At 39.5% G+C, this 22,989-nt stretch overlaps 1 protein-coding gene across 1 annotated transcript in view; it reads right to left on the bottom strand.

Moving 5' to 3' along the window:
* Window positions 1-22,989, bottom strand: part of SPATA5 (spermatogenesis associated 5) — a 256,493-nt gene that overhangs the window by 50,164 nt on the left and 183,340 nt on the right. The window contains exon 15 of the mRNA XM_033135305.1: window positions 768-932. Coding sequence (XP_032991196.1) covers window positions 768-932 — 165 coding nt within the window. The remainder of the gene's footprint in view (window positions 1-767; window positions 933-22,989) is intronic.

Below are 22,989 nucleotides of genomic sequence, written 5' to 3'. Positions count from 1 at the left end.
CAGGAGATATTGTTGTGTTGAGAATACAGTTTATCCTTTTCTTAAGAAATGCATGTAGAAAGATGCACAATTATCTTAATGGAATTTTATTTTGTAAATAAAAACAGCCTAAGCGTTGCTACGGACAGAAAAAATATATACCTGCCATACTTACAACTTTCATATTTTTGCAGAGGTCTTGCTGTTCTTATGGAGAGTATATTTTCACAGTTAAAGGCAGACTGTTGCTTTTATAGATTTTATAAGAGAATCTTTGTTAATACACAAAGATTTGAGATAATTTCCCAAAATGACAAAAGGTGATAGTATTACAATCTCTTTGCCAAGCCTTTTGTAGTTCACAGTGCTTGTATGATGTCTTAATTTACTTTTATGATCTTTATGAGAAACCAGGAGGAATGGCTGTATATCATTTCCATTTGGTAGGTCAAGGAATCAAAAGTTCAGACAGGTGCATGTGGTTGGATGCTACTGTAGCAAGAAGCCCCAAAGTAGACTCCTGCTTCTTGCTGATCCAGTGTTCTCTCTACTATTTTATGTTACTTCTCTACAGACTACATTTTAAGAAATGTAAAATAATTGATATATAATAGAGGCCAGGTAACATGCAATTTAATTTATTGATTACCTGTCATGTAGTGCGTTTGCTCTTCTAAGATTCCTGAATATACAGGTATTTCAAACAGTTGGCATCAAACATCTTTTTGTTAATGACCCCAAGCCGCCACTTTCCTCCCACCCAGAGGTTCTGAGAAGAACCTTCTTACCTCTGCTCCTGAGTAGGTATCCGTTTGGAGGACAAGTTCATCCATGTCAACATCCTCACTGATTGGCATAGAGTGAAACTGCAGGTTGAATATCTCCCTTCTTGTTGCTGCATCTGGTAAAGGCACATAGATGATTCTATCGATTCGTCCAGGCCGCATCAGAGCCTGGAAAGAAGACGGGGTGACGCGGGTTAACCAGGCTCAGAACTGACATTGCACGTGAAGGGGGCCCAAGGAAAGGGGATGTCCAGGACCTCCTGACTCACCCACAATTACCCGGGATTAGTCAATAAAATACATACTAGACGCTTTGCAATCTACTGCAAAGATTCATACCAATAAACAATGTTCAGAGTCTTTTGAAAGTAGAAAAGCAGTATTTCTGAGAGGCTTTTTGCTCCTCAGCAATGGTCAGATAAGTTAAATTATTCTCTTTCAGGGGAATGCAAATATGACTTGCATTCATTATATCAAAAGAGATTTTTTGTAATTCCCTGCAGTAACTCTTAAAATGTGGGTTAAGCTATTTCAGAGAGCCCTCAAATAGCACAGCTCTGATAAAAGAATACCTCTAGCACTGAATGTAGTCAAATAAACTTTTCTCACATTTTATTGGTGCCTACTGCCTAAATTGTCTTCTAAATGAATTCATCTATTTAGAAACATTTAGTGAGCATTCATTATGTACCAGACACTGTTCTTGGTACTAGGAAATAGCACAAATAAGATAGACACGTGCAAAATTGCAGTGATGGTTACACACATCTGTGAATATACTAACAACCCCTGAATTGTATATTTTAAATGAGTGAATATTATGGTATGTGAAATATATCTCGATGAAGCTTTTAAAACAGATACAGATCAAAAATGTATGTGTGTGTGTGTCGGGGGGCTACTGAGGGGATGGGTAGCTTTTGGTTGAGGTAGGAGAGAGAGCTTCTCTAAGGAGGTAACTGATACAGATTCCCAAAGGAATCAGCCATACAAAGATCTAGGGGAAGAACATTCAAGGTAAAGGGACTGTCAAGTGCAAACGCAAGAATGACTGGTATGTTCCAGAGAAAGAAAAAAGCCCAGTGTGGTAGAAACCATAAGTAAAGGAAATAAGGTGAGAGAGATAGTCATAGGCAGGTCATAAGGCTTGAAAGACTGAAGATTCTGGATTGTATTTTACTTGCAAGGAGAAGCTACTGGAAGGTTTTAAGTAGGTCAGTGAAATGGAAAGATTTACCTTAAAAGTTCACTCTTGTGGGACAATATTAAAAGGTCTAACATATCTGCAATCAGAGTCCCAGAAGGAAAGAGAGGGGCAGAAAAAATATCTGAAGAAGAAAAGAGCTAAAACTTCCCCTAAATTGGCAAACAAACATAAATTTCCGTAATCAAGAAGCTCAATGAATCTCAAACAAAATACAAAGAAAACCACACCTGGACACATCATAATCAAAGTGCTGAAAAACCAAAGAAAATCTTGAAAGCTGCCAGGCTGAATACAGGGAACAATGGTTTGAATCAATAACGACTCTCAATCAAAACAATGGAGGGCAAAAGCCAATAGAACAACATCTTCAAAGTGCTGAAAGAAGAAAAACATCATCCTAGAATTTTATTCCCGGTGAAAATATCCTTCAATAATGAAAAAAAAAGTTGTCATTTTCAGATAAAAGAAAACCAAGAAAATTTGTTTCCAGCAGACCTGCACTACAGAAAATGCTAAAGGAAGTTCTTCAGGTTGAAGGGAAATGACATAAATTGGAAAATTGAATCTTTAGGAACAAATAAAGAGCACTACAAGTGAAACACCTCCCAAAATGTAGACTATTTCCACCTCCAAAACATTACTCTCATTGCTGGCATAATCACAACTGGCATTTCTTGAAGATTTAAGAGACACTCACTCATAAATAATGAATACATTTCTATATGTGCACTTTTCAAGGTGAAGTATCCAGACAGAAGATGTGACAGAAGTAAATACAGAAACTAAGGAAGACAGGAACTCAGGCAGAACACCTAATTAAAAACAAAAGCAAAAAAACCCCAACCAACCAACCAACCAACCAAAGAAAACCCAGGGCCCTGAAAATATAGTTGGGACCATACATAAAACACTACAGAAAATGCATACATCAAAACCTCATATGGTTGCTTTGTGGGGATCAGTTCTTAGAGAACCGGCACAAAAATTGAAGATATTCTGTCAGCAATAAACTGTCCTCTCTCTCTGACCTAAGAGTCTCATGTCTTTTGCCAGCAGCCTCCAGGAAACTGAGACAGGCTAGCTGATTAACTTTCAAACAGGGTAAACTTATCAATACCATCATATCTCATACCAGTGCTTCATAAAATACGGCAGCAAATGAGAACAGATATAATGAAAAAAGGGTTTTCTTGTTAAATAAGTTTGGGAAACACTAGGTAGAAACAAAATAAACAAGTTTCCATATGCAGGGATTTTTGGAGCCTATACTAACGGATGTTAAAAACCTCCAAGAGAGGGCTGTAGTAGGATAAAGAAATTATACTCTAAATTCCCAAATTCTAATCACAGAACATCTCAAAAGCCAATATTCCACTTTTGCTTTGGAAAATGCTATTACATACTTTTTGCACATGTCACAATACCTAGAACATGGTGAGTGGCTACCAGATAGCTCTTAATTCCCAAGTTATGGACAAATAAGCAAGCAAAAAGTGATGAACAATTACACAGTAAATATATTTCCTTTGTTCACAAGTAAATGCTTTAATTATTTGCAGGCTGTTGCCTACCAAGCGTTAATTCATTAGAAATGATGCATAATTAGCGTCTTTGAAATGTACTTTATCATAGAATTCAAAACTGCGCATTTCAATCATGGGGATCACTTCCTCCCCCACCTAAAACAAATACAGGATTCAGCAAATTAGGAAGATTCCAATAAATATATTTTTTCAAATTATTAAAAATATCATATAAGACAAATAACATTAATATTTATATAGCTCTTAGTATCTATAAAGCACTGCTCATGTACTGTATTTCACTTAACTATTCCTCCAAAACCTGGGAAGTAGATATTATCATACCCTTATTAAGAAAATGAGGCCTAAGATCACACAATAAATGGCAGAAACTAGGCTGAAATCAGGTCTCTGATTTTTGAATCAGTTCTTTTTGACTTTACTATCTTGTCAGTACAATATAACAGTATCAATGGACAAACGAAAAAAATTATTGTTCTGAAATATGACACAGATAACAAAACAAATGTAAACAATTCTTTCATCAAAAATTATTATACACCTACTGTGTGCTAGACCCTGTTTTAGTTGTTGGGGATATAGCTGTGAATAGCTTGATTTATCTTTTTTTTTTTTTTTTTTTAAGTTGGAGTTATCCTTTTCACCCTTCTGGGGAAAGTCCTATTCCACACTATTTTAAACTTTCCTTTCTAACAGCAGCAAGAACTCACAGCAAAGGCCATACCTAAGGCACTGGCACACACTAGCATGCATCTGTGCTCCCCCCAAGAGTAGCTGTGCCAGGGCGGCGAAGGCTGAGTACTTGAATGATTAGAACGTCGTCTGGGCCAACAGCCAGCGAGGCCCTTTCTGGCCTGATCTTGTCAGTGAAAGTGAGCTTAAAAAACAAGGAAAGAGCTTTCCTTCCTGTAGAATCCTGAATGAGTTAACACCCTTCCTAGAATTTCTTTAAAAATACTGTTCTAAGATATCAGGGTGGAAGAATATATTCTGAATGATGGCATGTTCTGTTATTTTAAAACCATCACGAGACAGTTCTCAATGAAAAAACAAGCCAAGGTTTCCTCACAATCTGAACCCTATAGCCCCAAGGTCACAGATATTATAGCTTCTACATTAAAACTCTATTTTTAAAAAAATCGTACAGCACACTTCCTTTCCAAGAGAACTTACTTAAAACCTTGGCAAGTCTCTACACCTCTATCAGCCTCAGTTTCCTTATGTGTGAAAATAAAGGTGGTTCTTTAATCGGAAAGGCCTACCCTGTCTCCCCGAAAATAAGACCTAGCTGGACAATCAGCTCTAATGTGTCTTTTGGAGCAAAAATTAATATAAGACCTGGTCTTATTTTACTATAATACATATAAGACCGGGTATAAAATAACATAACATACCATACCATACCATAACATAACATAACATAACATCACAATACAATACTAATTTTTGCTCCAAAAGATGCATTAGAGCTGATTGTCTGGCTAGGTCTTATTTTCGGGGAAACACAGTATGTTTTGAGGACTCGCCTCAAAACACAGATAAGAAAACATCCCCATACAATTTTATAAGTAATTCCATGGAGCTCACCTGACATCTGCTTGTGCACGCCAAACAGAATTATGGCATTAGGTGATCTGTTAAATGCACTTTCCAGCTTTAGTTCTAGGACTCCATCATGGTTATCTTACACCTAATGAAGTGCCCCCAGCTTATAATACATGGTAATTACTGAAAATGTGTTTACAATTGTAGTGATTACACTAATTAATTAAACTAATACTATTAGCTTTTCTTCTTCTGACCTTTACAAAAAGGACTCAAAAGCATTCCTGGTATTTCACGTTAAGTATTCTTACTGATCAAACTTATACAGCAAGTTACAGGGCTGCCTTCTCTTTTTTAAAGATTCTGAATTCAACACTTGTAATTTCATATTCTATCAATGTTCAAATCTAATTTAATTAGCATAGAAATAATTGTTCAGACCAAAGTATTACAATACACACTCTGAAAAATCAGGTTGCACGGCTGCCATTCATTTAAAATGATCAACAAGGGTGTGCGTGAGGGTAGGGAGTGCCTTCCTCTGGAAAAGAAAAGCAGCACTGAGCCTTCATATTTCACTCTAATAAAAACATATCAACATAACATGATTCATGGAGAAATAGTTCCAGAAACTGGGGAGAGAGGTGGATCCTTGGGAACAGCTGTGATTTATTTCTAAGAAACCTTGAACTTATTCTAGGTGTCTCTCTCCTCTAAATTCAACTGACTAATAGATGTGGTTAATGGAACCTCTTATCTCTCTCTTGACACTTGCATTTCTACTCCATTTTCTTTATTATAGATCTGTTTCTTTACCGTCTGACTTTCCCAACAGATTGGAGGCTGTATATAACGGTAGGCACGTACCGTTTTATTCAATACTGTCAGGTCGGCAATGGCACAGACGAGGCACTCAATAAATGTTTACTCAGGGAAGTCAAGCTAACACAGTCTCTTCCCTAGAATATCGCACCTGCCGTGCTAGCTGTTTCTCGGCCTGCAGTTTCACCCCTTCCTTCTTCTCCCTCTCTGTGTCTACATCACTACTAAAGTGACCATTCTAACTGGAAATGCTGTAACTTCCTACTTTCTAACTACTTAATGGCACCTTGAGAGGAAACGTCAAACTCAAGCATAGTATTTCGGGCCTCCATGATTTGGGTACAATTCTCCTACCTCCATGATTTGGGTACAATTCTCCCACCTCCATGATTTGGGTACAATTCTCCCACCTCCATGATTTGGGTACAATTCTCCCACCTCCAAGATTTGGGTACAATTCTCCCACCTCCATGATTTGGGTACAATTCTCCCACCTCCATGATTTGGGTACAATTCTCCCACCTCCATGATTTGGGTACAATTCTCCCACCTCCATGATTTGGGTACAATTCTCCCACCTCCATGATTTGGGTACAATTCTCCCACCTCCATGATTTGGGTACAATTCTCCCACCTCCATGATTTGGGTACAATTCTCCCACCTCCATGATTTGGGTACAATTCTCCCACCTCCATGATTTGGGTACAATTCTCCCACCTCCATGATTTGGGTACAATTCTCCCACCTCCATGATTTGGGTACAATTCTCCCACCTCCATGATTTGGGTACAATTCTCCCACCTCCATGATTTGGGTACAATTCTCCCACCTCCATGATTTGGGTACAATTCTCCCACCTCCATGATTTGGGTACAATTCTCCCACCTCCATGATTTGGGTACAATTCTCCCACCTCCATGATTTGGGTACAATTCTCCCACCTCCATGATTTGGGTACAATTCTCCCACCTCCATGATTTGGGTACAATTCTCCCACCTCCATGATTTGGGTACAATTCTCCTACCTCCATGATTTGGGTACAATTCTCCTACCTCCATGATTTGGGTACAATTCTCCTACCTCCATGATTTGGGTACAATTCTCCTACCTCCATGATTTGGGTACAATTCTCCTACCTCCATGATTTGGGTACAATTCTCCTACCTCCATGATTTGGGTACAATTCTCCTACCTCCATGATTTGGGTACAATTCTCCTACCTCCATGATTTGGGTACAATTCTCCTACCTCCATGATTTGGGTACAATTCTCCTACCTCCATGATTTGGGTACAATTCTCCTACCTCCATGATTTGGGTACAATTCTCCTACCTCCATGATTTGGGTACAATTCTCCTACCTCCATGATTTGGGTACAATTCTCCTACCTCCATGATTTGGGTACAATTCTCCTACCTCCATGATTTGGGTACAATTCTCCTACCTCCATGATTTGGGTACAATTCTCCTACCTCCATGATTTGGGTACAATTCTCCTACCTCCATGATTTGGGTACAATTCTCCTACCTCCATGATTTGGGTACAATTCTCCTACCTCCAAGATTTGGGTGTAACTCCTACCTCATCTGCAGCTACTTCCCCTTCCGCACGCGATGCTCCAAGTGCACCTAAGCACTCAGTGAGCCAAACTCACCGGGCTGCCTTCTGCCTCCTTGACCCCACACATACAAGGTGTGATCGAACAATATGGTGAATGTATAAACAACAAAAAAATTTAAGACACATTGCCATTAATCCCCCTCAAAATACTCCCTCCACCCCCGCATCAAACACACTTATCCTATAGTTCTTGCCACTTTCTGAAGCAGTTCTTGAAGTCCTCTTTCACGAGTGTCTTTACTTTATCCTCCATCATGACAATGCTCCATGTCACACATCGTTTCTGGTACGGCAATTTCTGTCAAATAAACACATTACAGTGTCTCCTCATCCACCTTATTCACCAGATCTGACACTGTGCGACTTCTGGCTTTTTCCCAAAGTCAAAATGATTCAGGACATCGAGGCAGCCACGACAGCACAACTACAGACACTCACAAAAGAGGACTTCCAGAACTGCTTCAGAAAGTGGCAAGAACGATGGGATAAGTGTGTTTGAAGCAAGGGTGTACTTTAATGGGGATTAATGGCAATGTGTCTTTTACTGTAATAATTTTTTTTTAATTTAAACATTCCCTGTAATTTTTGATCACACCTTGTACCTCTTTCTGCTTAGAAGGACATTTTATCTACTTAGCTATCAGGTAAGCTCCACATCCTCAAGTCTCAGCTTAAAAGTCTTCTCTCTTATATAACCTTCTATGACTCTTCCAATTATCTAACTTGTAATCTGGTACCCAGGTTAAAAACGAGAGCAAAAGAACCAGCCTAATGGGTTAAAATTTAACTGGGTTAAAATTCTACCTTCACCATTTATTAGCTGTGCTTCTGGTCTGGACAAATCATTTAAACCTCTTGGTACTTTAAAACACTAACGGTCATAGCATTCACTCAGAGGATGACTTGAATGCTATCATCTCTAGAGAGTGCTTAGCACAGTGCTTGGCGCATGGCACGCATGCTTCACTTCACATGCTATTATCATGATTACTGTTCCTGTATATTTATCCCCAGAACGCCACTGGTCTCCTTGAGCGGAGGGAATGTTAGTTATCTTTGGATCCTAATACCTGGTTCGTGGTAGACGTTAATGTTCCTTGAATGAATGAAAGAATGAATGTTCCAAAACCATGAGGTTAGAATAATGGGAGGAAGTTGGGTTAAAATAACAGATTCTTGATTTGATTTATATTTCTAAATCTCAATGTTTAAAAAGGTTTGCTATTTAATAACTCTCTACTTGCCTCTTCCTTTCCCTGCTTCTTTTCATAGCCTCTGAAATGCTCAATTTATAGTCCTTTCATAAGAAAAAGGAGAACTTACAGAAACATGCTTGATCTCTTCAACATAAAGCTGATAGAGGAATCACTAAAAGAAAGGAGCCCTAGAACGTATTAAACCTTTTCATGCTGTTGATCCTCATTACTCAGCCTAGGAATGGACACAGTTGACTTCTGGAAACGTTTTGTATCTTTACCTTTAGCTGCTGTCTTTTAAAATATTTATTTATTTCCAGCTTTGTTGAGGAATCATTGACAAATACAATTGTATATAAAGTGTACAACGTGATGATTTGACACACACACACACACACACACACACACACACTGTGAAATGATTATCAGGATCAATGTAACTAACATGTCCATGACCTCACATAGTCAACTCTTTTCTTTACAGTTAAATTAACTGAGGTGACCTTGGTTAGTAACATTACATAGGTTTCAAGGGCACACATCTATAATACATTTTCTATATATGCTATTGTGTGCTCACCACCCAAAGTCAATGTTCCTTCCATGAAATAAGTCAGACAAAAAAAGTCGAGAATCATCTGGTTTCACACATGTGGGATATAAAACTGAAAGCAACAAACAAACAAGACAAAGAAACCAAAAACGCACAGACATAGTGCACTTTTTTGTGAGGGGTGAGAACACTTGAGATCTACTCGCAGCAAATTTCAAGTGCATCACACCATGTTATTAACTAGAATCACTATGAACATTAAATCCTCAGAACTTACCTTATAACTGAAAGTTTTTACCCTTTGACCAACATGTCCCCATTTTTCCTTCCCCTTAGTCCCTAGCAACCACCATTCCCCACTCTGTTTCTATGCAATTGACCTTTAATTTTATTTATTTTTAAGATTCCAACTGAAACCATCCAGTATTTGATTTTCTCTGTCTGGTTTATTTCACATTAGCTGCTATCTTTTAAGGCTTAAAATTCTCAGTGTTTCCGGAATACAATTTCATATTTTTTATGCAGTTTAGTAATCTCTAAAAGTTTAATTAGACTGAAGGAAGAATAGCTTTAGAGACCAATAAAATAAGCAATATTTAGTAAAAACCATGTAAGCCCTCGCAAGGAACACTCTTCGTTATATCACTTGGTAAACTTTTGGGGCACTGAGAAAGAATGTAAACTGTACTTAAAAGTTGGAGGATTATCTATCTGCTGAACATATCAGGAAACAGATTTTATATAAATTTTAAATAATAAAATAGTAACTACTCACATGTTTAAAAGTAACTAGAAAACACCAACTGAGCAACTTCTCTTGTGCAAAGGAACATATATATGCCTTGGTCCTTACCTTTAAGAACGCAACACATTAAACGTGGAGAAAAGTCAACATAAAAAGAGTTAAACGCAGCAAGTTTTAATCAACAGGCTAAGACAGTGGTAGAAAAGATGACAAAATATACATATTATTGCCACAGTAAGAATTTAAGGATGAGGCGAAAATCAAATTGCTATTTGGTGGATGCTGTGATGCTAAAACCCAAAAATCATTTAATGAGATAAAACCAGCGATGTTTACCTAATCAGTACATAAAACATTTTTAGAAAGGCAGAAATAGTGAAGAGAGGAAGGTGTTAGAGATCAAGATAAATCACATGCAAACAGTAGGCTGTTAAACCAAGGAAACCAATTGTTGTAACTCTCATAAGCCTTTAGCTTAGCAAACCTTTCACAAGAAATCATTTGAGATCTTTTACTTTGATAGTATAACTGATTAAGTAGTAATGATACATATTTGTACTACACACTTCATCCTGTAGTTAGTCACCCTTTGGCGATGGGTATATTTGCTACCATGGAGAATATGGGGAAAAGAAACTGCAAAAAGCCAAGGAAGTGAGAATTTTATTTTACTTATATTTTTTAAAAGACATAAAATCATTAGTGGCACTGTCACTAGGTAATTAGTGACAGTTAGGTAATTGTCTAATCTTAAAATTATTATAACTGGTTCAGAAAATGAAAAGTGAGAATTTCCAAGAGTCAAGATATAAGGTGAAACTATGGAATTGAGGAATTTCAAATGTCCTTAAAACATCCAGAAACATTTCCCTAATCCAAACGCTGGGCCTTAAATGGCAAGGAGGGGGGTTAGCAGGTTGAGGTAGGCGCAGGCAGAATGAGCACTGGGGTGGCAATGTGCCAGCATCCCTGGGCGGCAAAGGTTTGCCTGGTCACACTGCCAGGTACCTTCCCTGCGGGGCACAGGGACGGACCACAGGTGTGCTAGGAGCGCCACGGCCCAGCGAGGCCAGGGCTCTAGGAGTCAGGCAGCAACTTCCTTCTGGTTAGTATTCCACGTGTGACAGGTCATGAAAAAGGTCAGGGAGCCCTGGTGGAAGGTACCTGAAACACGGGAGATGGCGGCAGATGAAGTAAACAAACAAACGAAAGCATTTTACACATGGTGGGTAATGCCAAGCACTGGAGTCTTTATCTCACAGTCCACAGGGAATTGTGAAAGGCTGTTAACCAGGAGAAGGACAGGCTGGGTTTTCTGTTTAAGAAAGTGAACAATTCTGGCAGCAATGGAGGTGGCACAGGAATAAAGAGTAACTTCCGGTGAGAAAGTTAAGACAATCTTGAGGTCTTGAATTAGAACACAAATAATAACAGAGGCAGTAAACCTGAAAAGGATGACTGGAGAGAGATCTTTGAAGTAGATCTGCCCAAACTTTCAACTTGTTGGACATTTCCCCTCTTGACAATGCCTCTCCATTGTGCAAAGGAAGATAAAGCGGCGTTTCCTTTAGATAGATTTGTATTTGGATTCTGCAAAGAGAACAATACTTGCCAAATTAAAATCTAGATCTTTATCATACGCCACGACTTCATTTTTCAGCTGCTGGAAATGCTTTTTAAACAACATTTCTATTCACATTCCAGCCATTGAAGATACTCAGTTACTCCAAGAATGGAGGGGTTTTCGGTGCTGTGTTAGAGGTTCACACAGCAGGCAAATTCCGCAAACGTCCCTGAGTACCCGTGTGCCAGGCCAGGATTAGGTGCTGGGGTTGCTGTGTTCTTGGCCCTTTGGAAAATAATTCTCTTAAAAAGGATTTCTGTATGACAACATCTGAGCATGTGTTTGTATTAAAACAAACCAATCAATCAGTCTGTAGGCTGTCTGTGTCCTGTGGGGCTGGCTTGGCTCTGTAACAGCCCACGGCGCTGGGCAAGAAAAGACTTGACACATCTCACGGCAGGTGCTGAGGAAGGATGCGCCACAGTAAACGGCAGCACCTGACGGTGAGCACGCAAGAGTGAAGGCAACAGTGACACACACACACACACACCACACACACACACACCACACATACATACACCACACAAACCACACACACACTATACACACACCACACACACCATATACACACACATTTGTGGGGTAGGGCTGTGTAAGAAAAGGGAAGGCCAATACAGTCAATAATGTGGTAAGTTGGCACGGTGACAGATGGTTACTAGGAGTGGGGTGATCACACTGTAAGGTATAGAAACGTCCAGTCACTCACTATATTGCACACCTGAAACAATATCACTGTACTGTAGGGCAACTATACTTAAATACAAATAAATAAAACATAAAGGACCCTTTTCCAAAGCCAAAACAGTATTCATCTAGAACTAATCCTAATTCTTCCTCTAGTAAACAGTGAATTTGATATGTTACAGAGGAAAACTGAAAACACTGCAATTAATCTTTTGAATATCTCTATAAAATTCTCTTTTAAAGGTTCTCCATAAGGTAGAAGGGAGCTTCCTTCCACGTTGATTTTTATGGTATTTAAATATAAACAAACCCATAGGCTTATTTAGCAGGGGTGGAGGGGATGCTCTGTCTCCTGCTTGTCTCCAGCTTCCTCTTGCAGCACTTGGCCCCTCCCTGCCCTTTATTTTCTACCAGCAGAGAACTTTCTGGAGTGCCTGGAAACAGCACGTGCTTCCTCTGTCTGAACAGCTGCCCCCACCCCTATGCCACATGTTCAGGCAAATTGTAGTTCTTCGTCAAGAACTAGAGGAGTAGTTATTTTCTTCTCTATATTACGTCTAAACACGGTTCACATGCCCACCGTACATATTATACTACAGTATTTGTTCACATGTTTTAATGCCCCCATTGGACTGTAAGTATTCCAGGGACATAAATTTAAAAAAAAAATCAGCTCATCAAAACATAAGTTGCTACAGGTAACAAGAATGAGGTAGAGAGAGGTTAAGTAAGTTCCCCAAAGTCACACAGTAAGTGGTGGAGCCAGGACGGGGATGGTGGCGTCTCACTCCAGAGTCCACACTCAACCACTGCACCCAAATGCATCTCACTGGATCCCCACAGTCCAAGGACAGCAAAGATTTCATTGTAAATAAAAGCCAGGTTCCTTGCTTTGTCAGTCACAAGGGCAAGAATCATTTTTACCTGAAGCAAAAATATTTCATCTTAGTTTGACACGAAGAGAACTGGAGAATCACGGGACAGCAGTTTATCACAGAGATTTCTCCTGTTTCCCAGCTTCTGTATTTGCTGAGAAGACCGAGGTCCAGAGAGCTTAACTGAATGTCGTCACACATGGTTTAGTGCTGGAGCTCAGAACAAGCAGTCTAAGAATGTTTAACGTGATAATGTACGGAGCTGCTACTGGATGTTTAGAACAGTGGCAAGTGCTTTTCTGTGGTGGCTCACAGTGACACCTGGGAAGGACCTCACAGTGACACCTGGAAGGGCAGATTCTTCCCCCAGTGTACAAGAGGCTCAAGCCACCGCCCACGATCAGAGGGGCATGACGTGGAAAAGCAGGACTGTGAAATAAGGTTTGATTCCACACCCTCAGATTTCTCCCTACTGTTAACCCAAGACACATTTCTAGGCACGTTAAAATATTGTTCAAGTTTTAGCAGAAACTGGGGAAAAACCTATGAACCAAGACAAATATGCCTTTGTTAGTAGATTAGGTTAGTTTTCCTCTTTGTTTCGTAAGAAGCGCTAAACATCAGAAATGTAAGTTACGTGTGTGTATCTTCCCTGTTTAAGATGGAAAGTTAATAAAGGAACACCTTTAGAGAAGAGAACAATTATAAGTAATGGAATACAGAACCAGATTCTCCTGGCAATTAATCACCTAGCACAAACCTATAGGCTGTTTCTGACAGCTCCAAGGTTCTGCCTCAACTGTTGGATAAGATGTGCCTGGGCTGGCTTATGAAAAGAGATTCTCTGTTTAAAGCCTTTGAAGGTATCTTAACATATATTTACATTTGCTGATGTGCGTGTGTGCATTCACACTGCAAACCGGTTTTGCATACATGTATATATATGTGTGTGTATGTATTTGGCCCCCATGCATGAAACTGCAGAACTCGTTTTATTGCTCAAAAATGTAGAAAGAAGTAAAAGAGACCTTCCTTTCCCGCATCAGGGAGCTATCTACCACTTAACACAGATACTTCCTGTTTTTAAGCAGTTGGGAAGGCATGATTTCCAACCCAAACACTTAGCTTGGCAAGTTAGTGCAGTGTTGATTGATGCTTTTATAACCATTTTTATTCCACCTTAAATATCAATATGAAAAGAGAGATGATTTGTTTTTTTTCTCAACTTTTTTTTTTTTTTTAACAGGTTTGGGAAAATAGGAGAGAGAGAAGAGAGGAAAGGGCAGGAAAACATTGTAAGCAGGGCAGCTGGGTGATAGAGGTTAGGCCAGGTCTGAGAGACGCCCCTGAATGATCTGAAACTTCCTCTGACGGACGGGGAGGGCAGTTATTCCTTGGTACGAAAGAAAAAGAAAAACATGGAACTCGAGCTGAATATTACAGATCTTTAAAGAAGAGCCTGGAAGTTGCAACTACAGGTCTACCACATTCTCTAATATGGCAAATCTTTCATGTGGGCCAAGAGATTAATATTGCCTCGGGCATTAAAATTCATAGGGCTGTCAATATCAAAGTTCTTAAAAAGGCAATTCTGCTTTATTTTTTTTTTTTAAAAATGCATGACTTTTGTTTTTCATTACTTGATATTACTCTGTGACGTCAGTCTGTATCTTCATTTGCTTTTGCTGTTGCTGTTGTTGTAACGAGGAAGATTTCCTTTAGGAACCGCCGAAGTGCTGGCCTGGTTTTCACGTCCAGGGTGAGGGTAAGAACTGACATTTAGACTGTCGATATGTTTTTCTACATTTTACCTAACTTGACACCAGACCAGCTATTCTCAGCTCGGAGCGTCCCCTCCACGCCGCCCCCTTCCTGCCATGGTGGGGCACGGCCTCGTTATCCCCACTCGGGGCTTTTCCGCGTCTCACAAACAGGCTGCATGCCTCCTGCCTACCCCAAACCCCGGTTCCACACCGCGCGCCTCTTAGTCCCGCCCACCTCTTCCACAGCTGAACGGCTGTTTAAGCTCTGGCAGTCTCTAGTTTCTCACTTGTCACCAATCTGCCCCACCATTCCATCAAAATGACTTGTTAAGATCACCAACGCCCTCCAGATTGTTAAATTAATAAGAAACAACACAAAGCTTTTCCTGCTTGTACCCTGCCTAAACTTTCAGCAGGGCTGAAAAAGCTGGACCACCCCTTTGTTCTGAAAACACCTGTTTCCTAGCTGCTCACGCCCTCTGTCATCCTCTTACTTTTCTGGATGTTCCTCCTCAGCCACCCTTGCTGGCTGCTTCCTCTCCCCCATCCCCACCTAAATTTCAAGTTCTTCACAGCTTACGCTCAACTGTTTTCTCTGTCTTCACTTTCCCACCCATGCCTTTTGACTTCAACTACTATCTACAAATAAATAATTCCCCAAATCTACGTCTCAGGTCCACATTTCTCCTCTGAACTCCAGACCCATGTGCGAAACGTTTTATCTGACATCTCTACGTGGGTATCACACAGGTATATCCGAATAAACATATCCAACATCATTCATAACTTTCTTCTCCAAACCTGTGCTACTGCCAGGATTCTCACTGTCACTAAATGGCTTTTCCTCCAACCTGGAAACCTAGGAACTGCCCTTCTTTCTCAGGCTCTTCTTCCAGAACTGCCAGGGTCCGAGATCCCAGTAACTGTCCCCACCACGGGGCTCCACCCCCGGCTTTCTCATGGTTATCTTTGTGTCGCTCCCGTCACACCCCTCAAAGGTTGTTCTACAGAATGCAGGGATGGTGAAAGGAGTTTTGATGCCAGTGTGGAGCTTGCCAGCCACTCTCCACCCCATCCTCATTCCCTACCCTTGCTGCCCACTGTCCTTAAAGGATACACGTTGCTCTCTCCAGCCTCCACGTTTCTTGAGGCGCAGAGCCCTTTGAGTGGTGTGGGCTCCTGCACCCCACTCTTTTCTGGCGAACAGCCTATTCATTCCTTAGATTCATCAGAAAGATCAATAACTCAGGGAAAACCTCCTTTTATCTCCTGGACCGAGTCGAGGCCCTCCCTACAGGCTGCCATCGCATTTGGTATTTACTCACAGCGCTCTGGATACCTGTAACTACTTTCTTATGTACTTAAAATTATTTAATAGAAATGCTATACACCAGAAATTGTGCTGGTTCTTGTAACATTATTTTGTTTCACTCCTGAACAACCCTCAGAGGTAGTTGGAATTAATACATTTCTCTTCTTTGCTAGACTATAAGCTCCGTGAGAATGGGGCACCATATTTGTATTGTTTCCTCTTCCATTCCAATACACACCCAGGAATATCTTAAGTACTCAATAAATATTGTTGACTGACAGTCAGCAGTTTTCAAACACACAAACCACAACAAATGGGCTCCAATTGGCTTATCTAGTAAATCAAGGTTATGTAAATGTTCTACTTCATATGGTTTGTAGTGAAAGGAGAAGTGGCTTTATGTCAATCATATCTGCTTTCAAATCCTTAATTTCCCATTTCTTAAGCGTGTAACATTTATTAGCCAAATCCTTTGGCGTCTCTGAGCCTCATGTTCACTATTCTAAGAGGTATTCTAAGATAATCTATTCATAGATTCTACTCCCTCTCAGGGTTATCCTAAGGATTACATGACATAACGCATATTAAAAGTATCAGCACAATTTCTGGTACATAGTATGTACAAGATACATGGAAGCCATCAGTATTCAGAATTACCTGGCTTTGTGCACTCATTTTTTCAGTATTGGGTCCTCCATTGTGCTCTGCACACTTCCAGTGGGAAATCAGCACAACTATCGTCTGTCATTTGTATGTAGTATCTCTTTTCTCTACATTTAAGATGTTTCTCTTTATCATTAGTTTTACACAATTTAATCATGGTGTGCCTTGTGTAATTTTCTTAACGTATATGTTGCTTTGGATTTATTGATACATATTTTTCATCATGTTTGGAGAGTTTTGTGACCATTATTTTATAAAATAATTTTCTGCTCTCCTCTCCCTCATTTCTTTTTAAGTGCTCTGATTACGTAGTATGGCCCACAGGTTACTGAGGCTCTGTCGTTCCCTCCAACCCCACCCACATTTTTTTTCCTTTCTGTGTTTCAGTTTTGGGTAGTTATATTGATTTGTAGTATCTAATGTATTAAGTCCGACCAGTGAATTTTTGTTTCAGATACTGTATATTCCAGCTCTAGAATTTCCATTTGACTTATTTCATAGCTTCCATGTATCTGGCTCTGCATTCTGCTTTCCTTTAAGTCCTTAAATCCATGTCTAGTAGCTGCTTTAAAGTCTGCTAATTCTATCATCCCTATCAGGTATGGTCTGTTTCTATGGACTGCTTTTCCGTCTAATTATTCAGTTCTCCTATTAAAAGGACATCAGGTGAGACAGAGAACAGAGGACACAGTACTGGAAGTTTGAAGAGAGAACAACATAGGAGATGGTTGTCTAGGAGAATGGGAAAGTAAATAGACTAGGAATAAATAAAAGGTTATTATCCAGAAGAAACTGAGATTTCAGATATTAAGAAAAAAACCTGTGGAAAATCAGTTTAAGTATCATCATGGAGTTTCAATGAAATGTTTAGTTTTTTTTGAGGGGGCAGTTCTAAAATAATATAAAGCATCTAAATATTTGAGGGAATTTCAAGAACGTGACAGGAGCTCAAAAGTAAAAGAATAGAAGAAATAGTGTGATTACTGTGCACACAAACGAACGCCATTACATCGCTGGAGATCTACCCAAAGAGAATGCCTGGGCTGCCCTTTCACATTTTTCATGAAAAGATTTAGTTTAGGAAAGGCTGTTGGCCAGACACTCAGACTAGAACTCCACTTTCACAAATTGTTTCCGGGCCTTTGACCCTTCCCTGACTGCTAATCAAAAAGGGGAAACTGCCCCCATCTTTGCTGAAAGGGTAGCAGTCCAGTCCTCCTTTCACATCATCAGTCTGGATATTAGTTTGAGCTTGACTAGTGATTTCAGGAACTTTCTAAGAATAATCTGGAGGAGTGCAACATTAACAGAAACGAAAATTGGCCTTCATTTTGAAGCAGTGTCTTCTCTGGGATTGAATTTCCTCAGTTCACAGACCTATCTGATACTGTGCTACATTCCACCCCCTCCATCCCCACCTCGAGGCCCTGTGGTAAAAGAATTAACTGGAAAAACTTACTGAATATTATTCTTTCTATTAAATCCTTCTCCCCAACAATGCACATACAAAAAGCAACAATAAATAGTGTATGAGCATAACAAGTATAAAGGCTGTAAGAAGTAATTTAAACATCTCTAAAATTCTTGGGCCTTGTTTTGCTCAGTATGGATCCTTAACCTTAGTCAGGGAGACAACCCTCAGCTGTGAGTATGAGGAAAGTCCCTTGACAAGACCATACGAACCTCTTTCAAAGATCGAAATCACGCATGGTTGTTATACCAGTAACGTGATAAAATAACAGTGACTACATACCAGCATGTAAGTGCTTAAGAAGTTTGGTGTCTGAAAATGACGCCTTTTGGAGCAAGGAGAAACATGTGCTAAACTCCTCCCAGAGCTTTAAAGAAGAATTTGACATTTAAAATAACAGACACACAGAAGGTATTATGTTAGAAAGAGCCATTCCTGACATCATGTTCTAACGTCTTTTACCAGATCTATAGAAATGAAGAAAAATCCATTATCCTATTAGCTCAGGAAAAATTGCCTTTCCTATAAAAATCAGGACACAATTGAGACCAGAAAAAAGGTAGTAACAGCTGGCACTGGCCTCTGACTCAGGACCCTTTAGCTCTAAAACACATGCGATCACCAATGTGACGACACCTGAGGCATCACAGATCACACATTTAAATTCTGACGACGAAAAAGGGAAAACTCTCCATCAGCAATACAGTGGAGCCACATACATACTATTTCCTTTTCTAGTCGCTATAATTTAAAAGATTTTAAAAAGGTAAAATTACTTTTAATAATGTATTTCATTTCACCCAACATATCCAAAGTGTTATCATGTAAGTACCAATGTAAAAATTATTAATGGACTACTTTACGGTGTTCGTATAAAGCCTTTGAAATCTCGGGTATCTTTTACATTTCAAGCACACCCTGACTCGGACAGGCCCCATTTTGTGCTCAACAGCCACCGGTGGCCACTGGCTCCCAAACTGGACGGGCAGCTCCGGGTTTATTTATGGCGACCGTCACTGACGAGACCATCCCCCAGTGCATGCTAACTTGTTAGGGCACTAGATAACTGCAGGACATTCGTGAAAAAATTAACCAGTCTCATCAGCTGTCTTCACATGAGAGTCTCTTTCTCTTCTGGACACTTTCATCTTAACTGATAGTAGGATCAGTCTTCCTGTGTTGCCAAATGATTAGTTTCCACTGAATCTCAATTTCTATCTGACATATTTGAAACACAATATTAGACCCACCTGAGTATCCAAGACGATTAATTTTATTAAATTAAAAAATGAGTAAGTTTATTAAAAAACCGACCAACGATTGTCAGCTGAAGTATGTTCAGCTCATTTTAAGAACAAAAGGGCTGCAGCTAAAAACCATTAGAAACTAGAATCTGTGATGAGAGGTGTGTGTGAAGTAAAACTTGCATTTCTTCTTCACTTATATGCTGAACTGTTTTAACTCTGGCTTAGATTTCTATTAGAGGCATTAATTATTAGACAAAGCGGAGGAACCCTGCAAACTAAGCAGACTTTTACTTGTTAAGAGAAATGTAATGGAATTGTATTGTTTCTATGACACTGGGTCCCAAATTGTTGTCAGAAACTTTACAGATTCAAGATTTTCAATTCACTTGAGTTAAATAGTTCAGAGATATGAACAAATATCTATTTGTTAGAGCTTTATATTCATTCTAAGGAAAAGGCCAAGGTCTTCTTATTAGGTATGGCTTTTAGAAATATGTATGTATGCATGTATGTACAGGTAAGCCTGTGTGTGTGCGTGTGTATAAAACTATTGTTAAACAAAATCACCTGCATTAAAAGGCAAAATTAAGGAACCTCCATAGTATTTCCACAGGGGCCACAGTAGCTTACAATCCCACCAACAGTGGGAGGGTTCCCTTTTCTTCACATCCTAGTTATCACATGTTATTTGCTGACTTTTTGGTAACAGTAACTTTTCTGACAGGTGTGAGGTGATATCTCACTGTGGTTTTGATTTGCATTTCCCTGGTGATGAGTGATGTTGAGCACCTTTGCATGTCTGTTGGCTATACCACACGACCCAGCAATTCCGTTTTTTGGGAATTTACCCAAAGAAAACAAGAGAACTAACCTGAAAAGATACCTGCACCCTATGTTCACTTCAGCATTATTTACAGTAGATGTGGAAGCAAGATATGGAAGCAACCTGGGTGTTTATTGATAGGTGAATGGATAAAGAAGATGTGGTGTACACACACACACAGAGAGAGGAATATTATTCAGCAATAAAAAAGAATGAAATCTTGCCATTTGTGACAACATGGATGGATCTAGAGGGTACTATGCTAAGTGAAATAAATCACACAGAGAAAGACAAATACTATATGGTTTGACTTATAAGTGGAATCTAAAAACAAAACAAAAGAACAAAGCAAAACAAAAACAGACTCATAGAAATAGAGACCAAAGGGATGGCTATCAGAAGGGAGAGGGTGAGGGGATGCTGAAAAGGGAAGGAAAATACTGTCAAGAACATTGTGATAAGTTTACATGGTGACAGGTGGTTACTTGAATTAGTGGGGTGATCACACCGTAAGGTAAGAGAAATGCTGAATCACTATTATTATACACCTGAAACTAATGTAAACAATATAAGAGTGTATACCAACTATACCTAAATAAAAAAATAAATTTAAAAAAGGCAAAATTAATTAATTAGTTAATTACCAAATAAATACTTAGAAGCCTGGCACTGGATCTATCAAAGATAAGCAGTATCCCCCTGGCCTGCAGGAACTTAGAGAATGGAGATGACGGGTAAATAATTGGAATTCAAGGTGAGACGTCTCAGATTTGAAAATTGTGTTCTTAAAGGCAAAATCTATATAACTTACTTTTCTAAACAGAATATAAGAAAAACCTCTCAATATTTCAGACTATACAAAGAGATGGGATTCAATTCAGCTTAATAAAGCAGGATTCTCTTTTTTGTAGTATCAGTTGCCTACTTTTATTACACCTGCACACAATCCAGTACAAATAGCAAATGAATTTCTTATTTCTCCAGTTTCACACTTCCTGTAAGATTCACTATTGTACTTGAGAACAAGGTCGGTAAATGAAACTAAAAGTCCTCAAGGGAGGGAGAAGCTGAAGGAAATCTCACACTAACTCCCAGGACACCGTCCTGCTCCTGCACTCCTGCTTCTCTAACTTCCCACTTTTTCAAAAGGAAACACTTTTAAACAGACTCCCTCCAGTACTTGCATGTGTGTCCTCCAGACACACAGCACTTCAAGCTTTATTATCTTGGACAGAGGCAGTCTGGCGCTACCAACTCAGATTTGATCGTCCGTCGGAGGGGCTGCTGATGACCTGTGCAGGGACAGCTGTGACCAGACATGCCTCTTCCTTCTCAGTGAATAAGTCTGAATGAGTTCGCTGCTCAGTTTTAACTAAATGCGATGTAAAGAGAGAAGAAACAGTAAATGCTGAAGAGTCATATGCTGCACTACAGGATAACTTGTCTGACTTATTTATAAGGCCCTCAGAGGTGACCATACAGTACTCCTAAAAATGTGATTCTTTCTGAAAATAGCCCGAGAAGAGCAGGTGTGTCAAGGTAAAGGTGGGGAGGGGGGCTGGGAAAGGTATGACACAGGGTCACTCGCCACACGCCACACCCTCCACACACACTCAGAGGACCCGACTGTGCTGTCTAAAGGTTTAGCTGTCTAAAGGTTTTCCTTTTTTCATGTTTTATTTAACCAGGAGAATTTCTGCTCTATACATACCTAAAAATAAATTGCTGAGTCTAAACGAAGTTCACCAAGAGAATGTTGAAAACGTGACTGAGCTCTAAACGATGAGTAAAACTACACACAGTCTGAAAACTGCCACATGATTCTGGAGTTTGCCGATACTCTCATGGGCCACCGCGCCGACTTCTCTCCTGGGCCCTATCAAGGTCTCAGTCCCCCCGTCCCCCTTCTCTGACAGCGTTACTTTTGGAAGGAAGTCGCTGATAAGAAAGAAATCTGATCCCACACCCCTTGGGAGGCATCCACTTCAACTATTATGGAGTGATGGATGGCTCAGGGCTCAGGGATGGGCAGGAAGGTGGCACGTGGGAGGGAGACCGTAACTGACATTTATGCTGGAAGTTTATCATCACCCTCCTTTTACACAGGAGGAAGTTCAGAACCAATCAGAAGCCATACTGTTCATAAATAGCAAGGTTATGCACGTTGTTTATTTTTAAAATAAAAGTAACTTCACGGTTTCCTCTGAATATAAAAGTGATTCATATTATTGTAAACAATTTTGACACACTACTGACTAACATTCATTAGGAAGTAAAAATCACCAAAATGATGGCATTATTAACATTTTGGGGAACAACTTTCCAGACCATTGTTTTACATAAAAATTGTGTTATTTATGCCTGTTTTGTAACCTACTTTTATTTCCCAGTAAATATAATACATGGACTTCTTTTAATGTTAGTATATATACATATATATATATACACACACACACACACACACACACATACACTATATAGATATATAAATAAGCACCTATTATAATGGTGATATATTATAACAGGTG

The sequence above is a fragment of the Rhinolophus ferrumequinum genome, chromosome 18, assembly GCF_004115265.2.
Source record: "Rhinolophus ferrumequinum isolate MPI-CBG mRhiFer1 chromosome 18, mRhiFer1_v1.p, whole genome shotgun sequence".
Lineage (NCBI taxonomy): Eukaryota > Metazoa > Chordata > Mammalia > Chiroptera > Rhinolophidae > Rhinolophus > Rhinolophus ferrumequinum.
The sequence above is the reverse complement of the archived record's forward strand: the minus strand, read 5'-3'. Positions and strand labels throughout refer to the sequence as shown.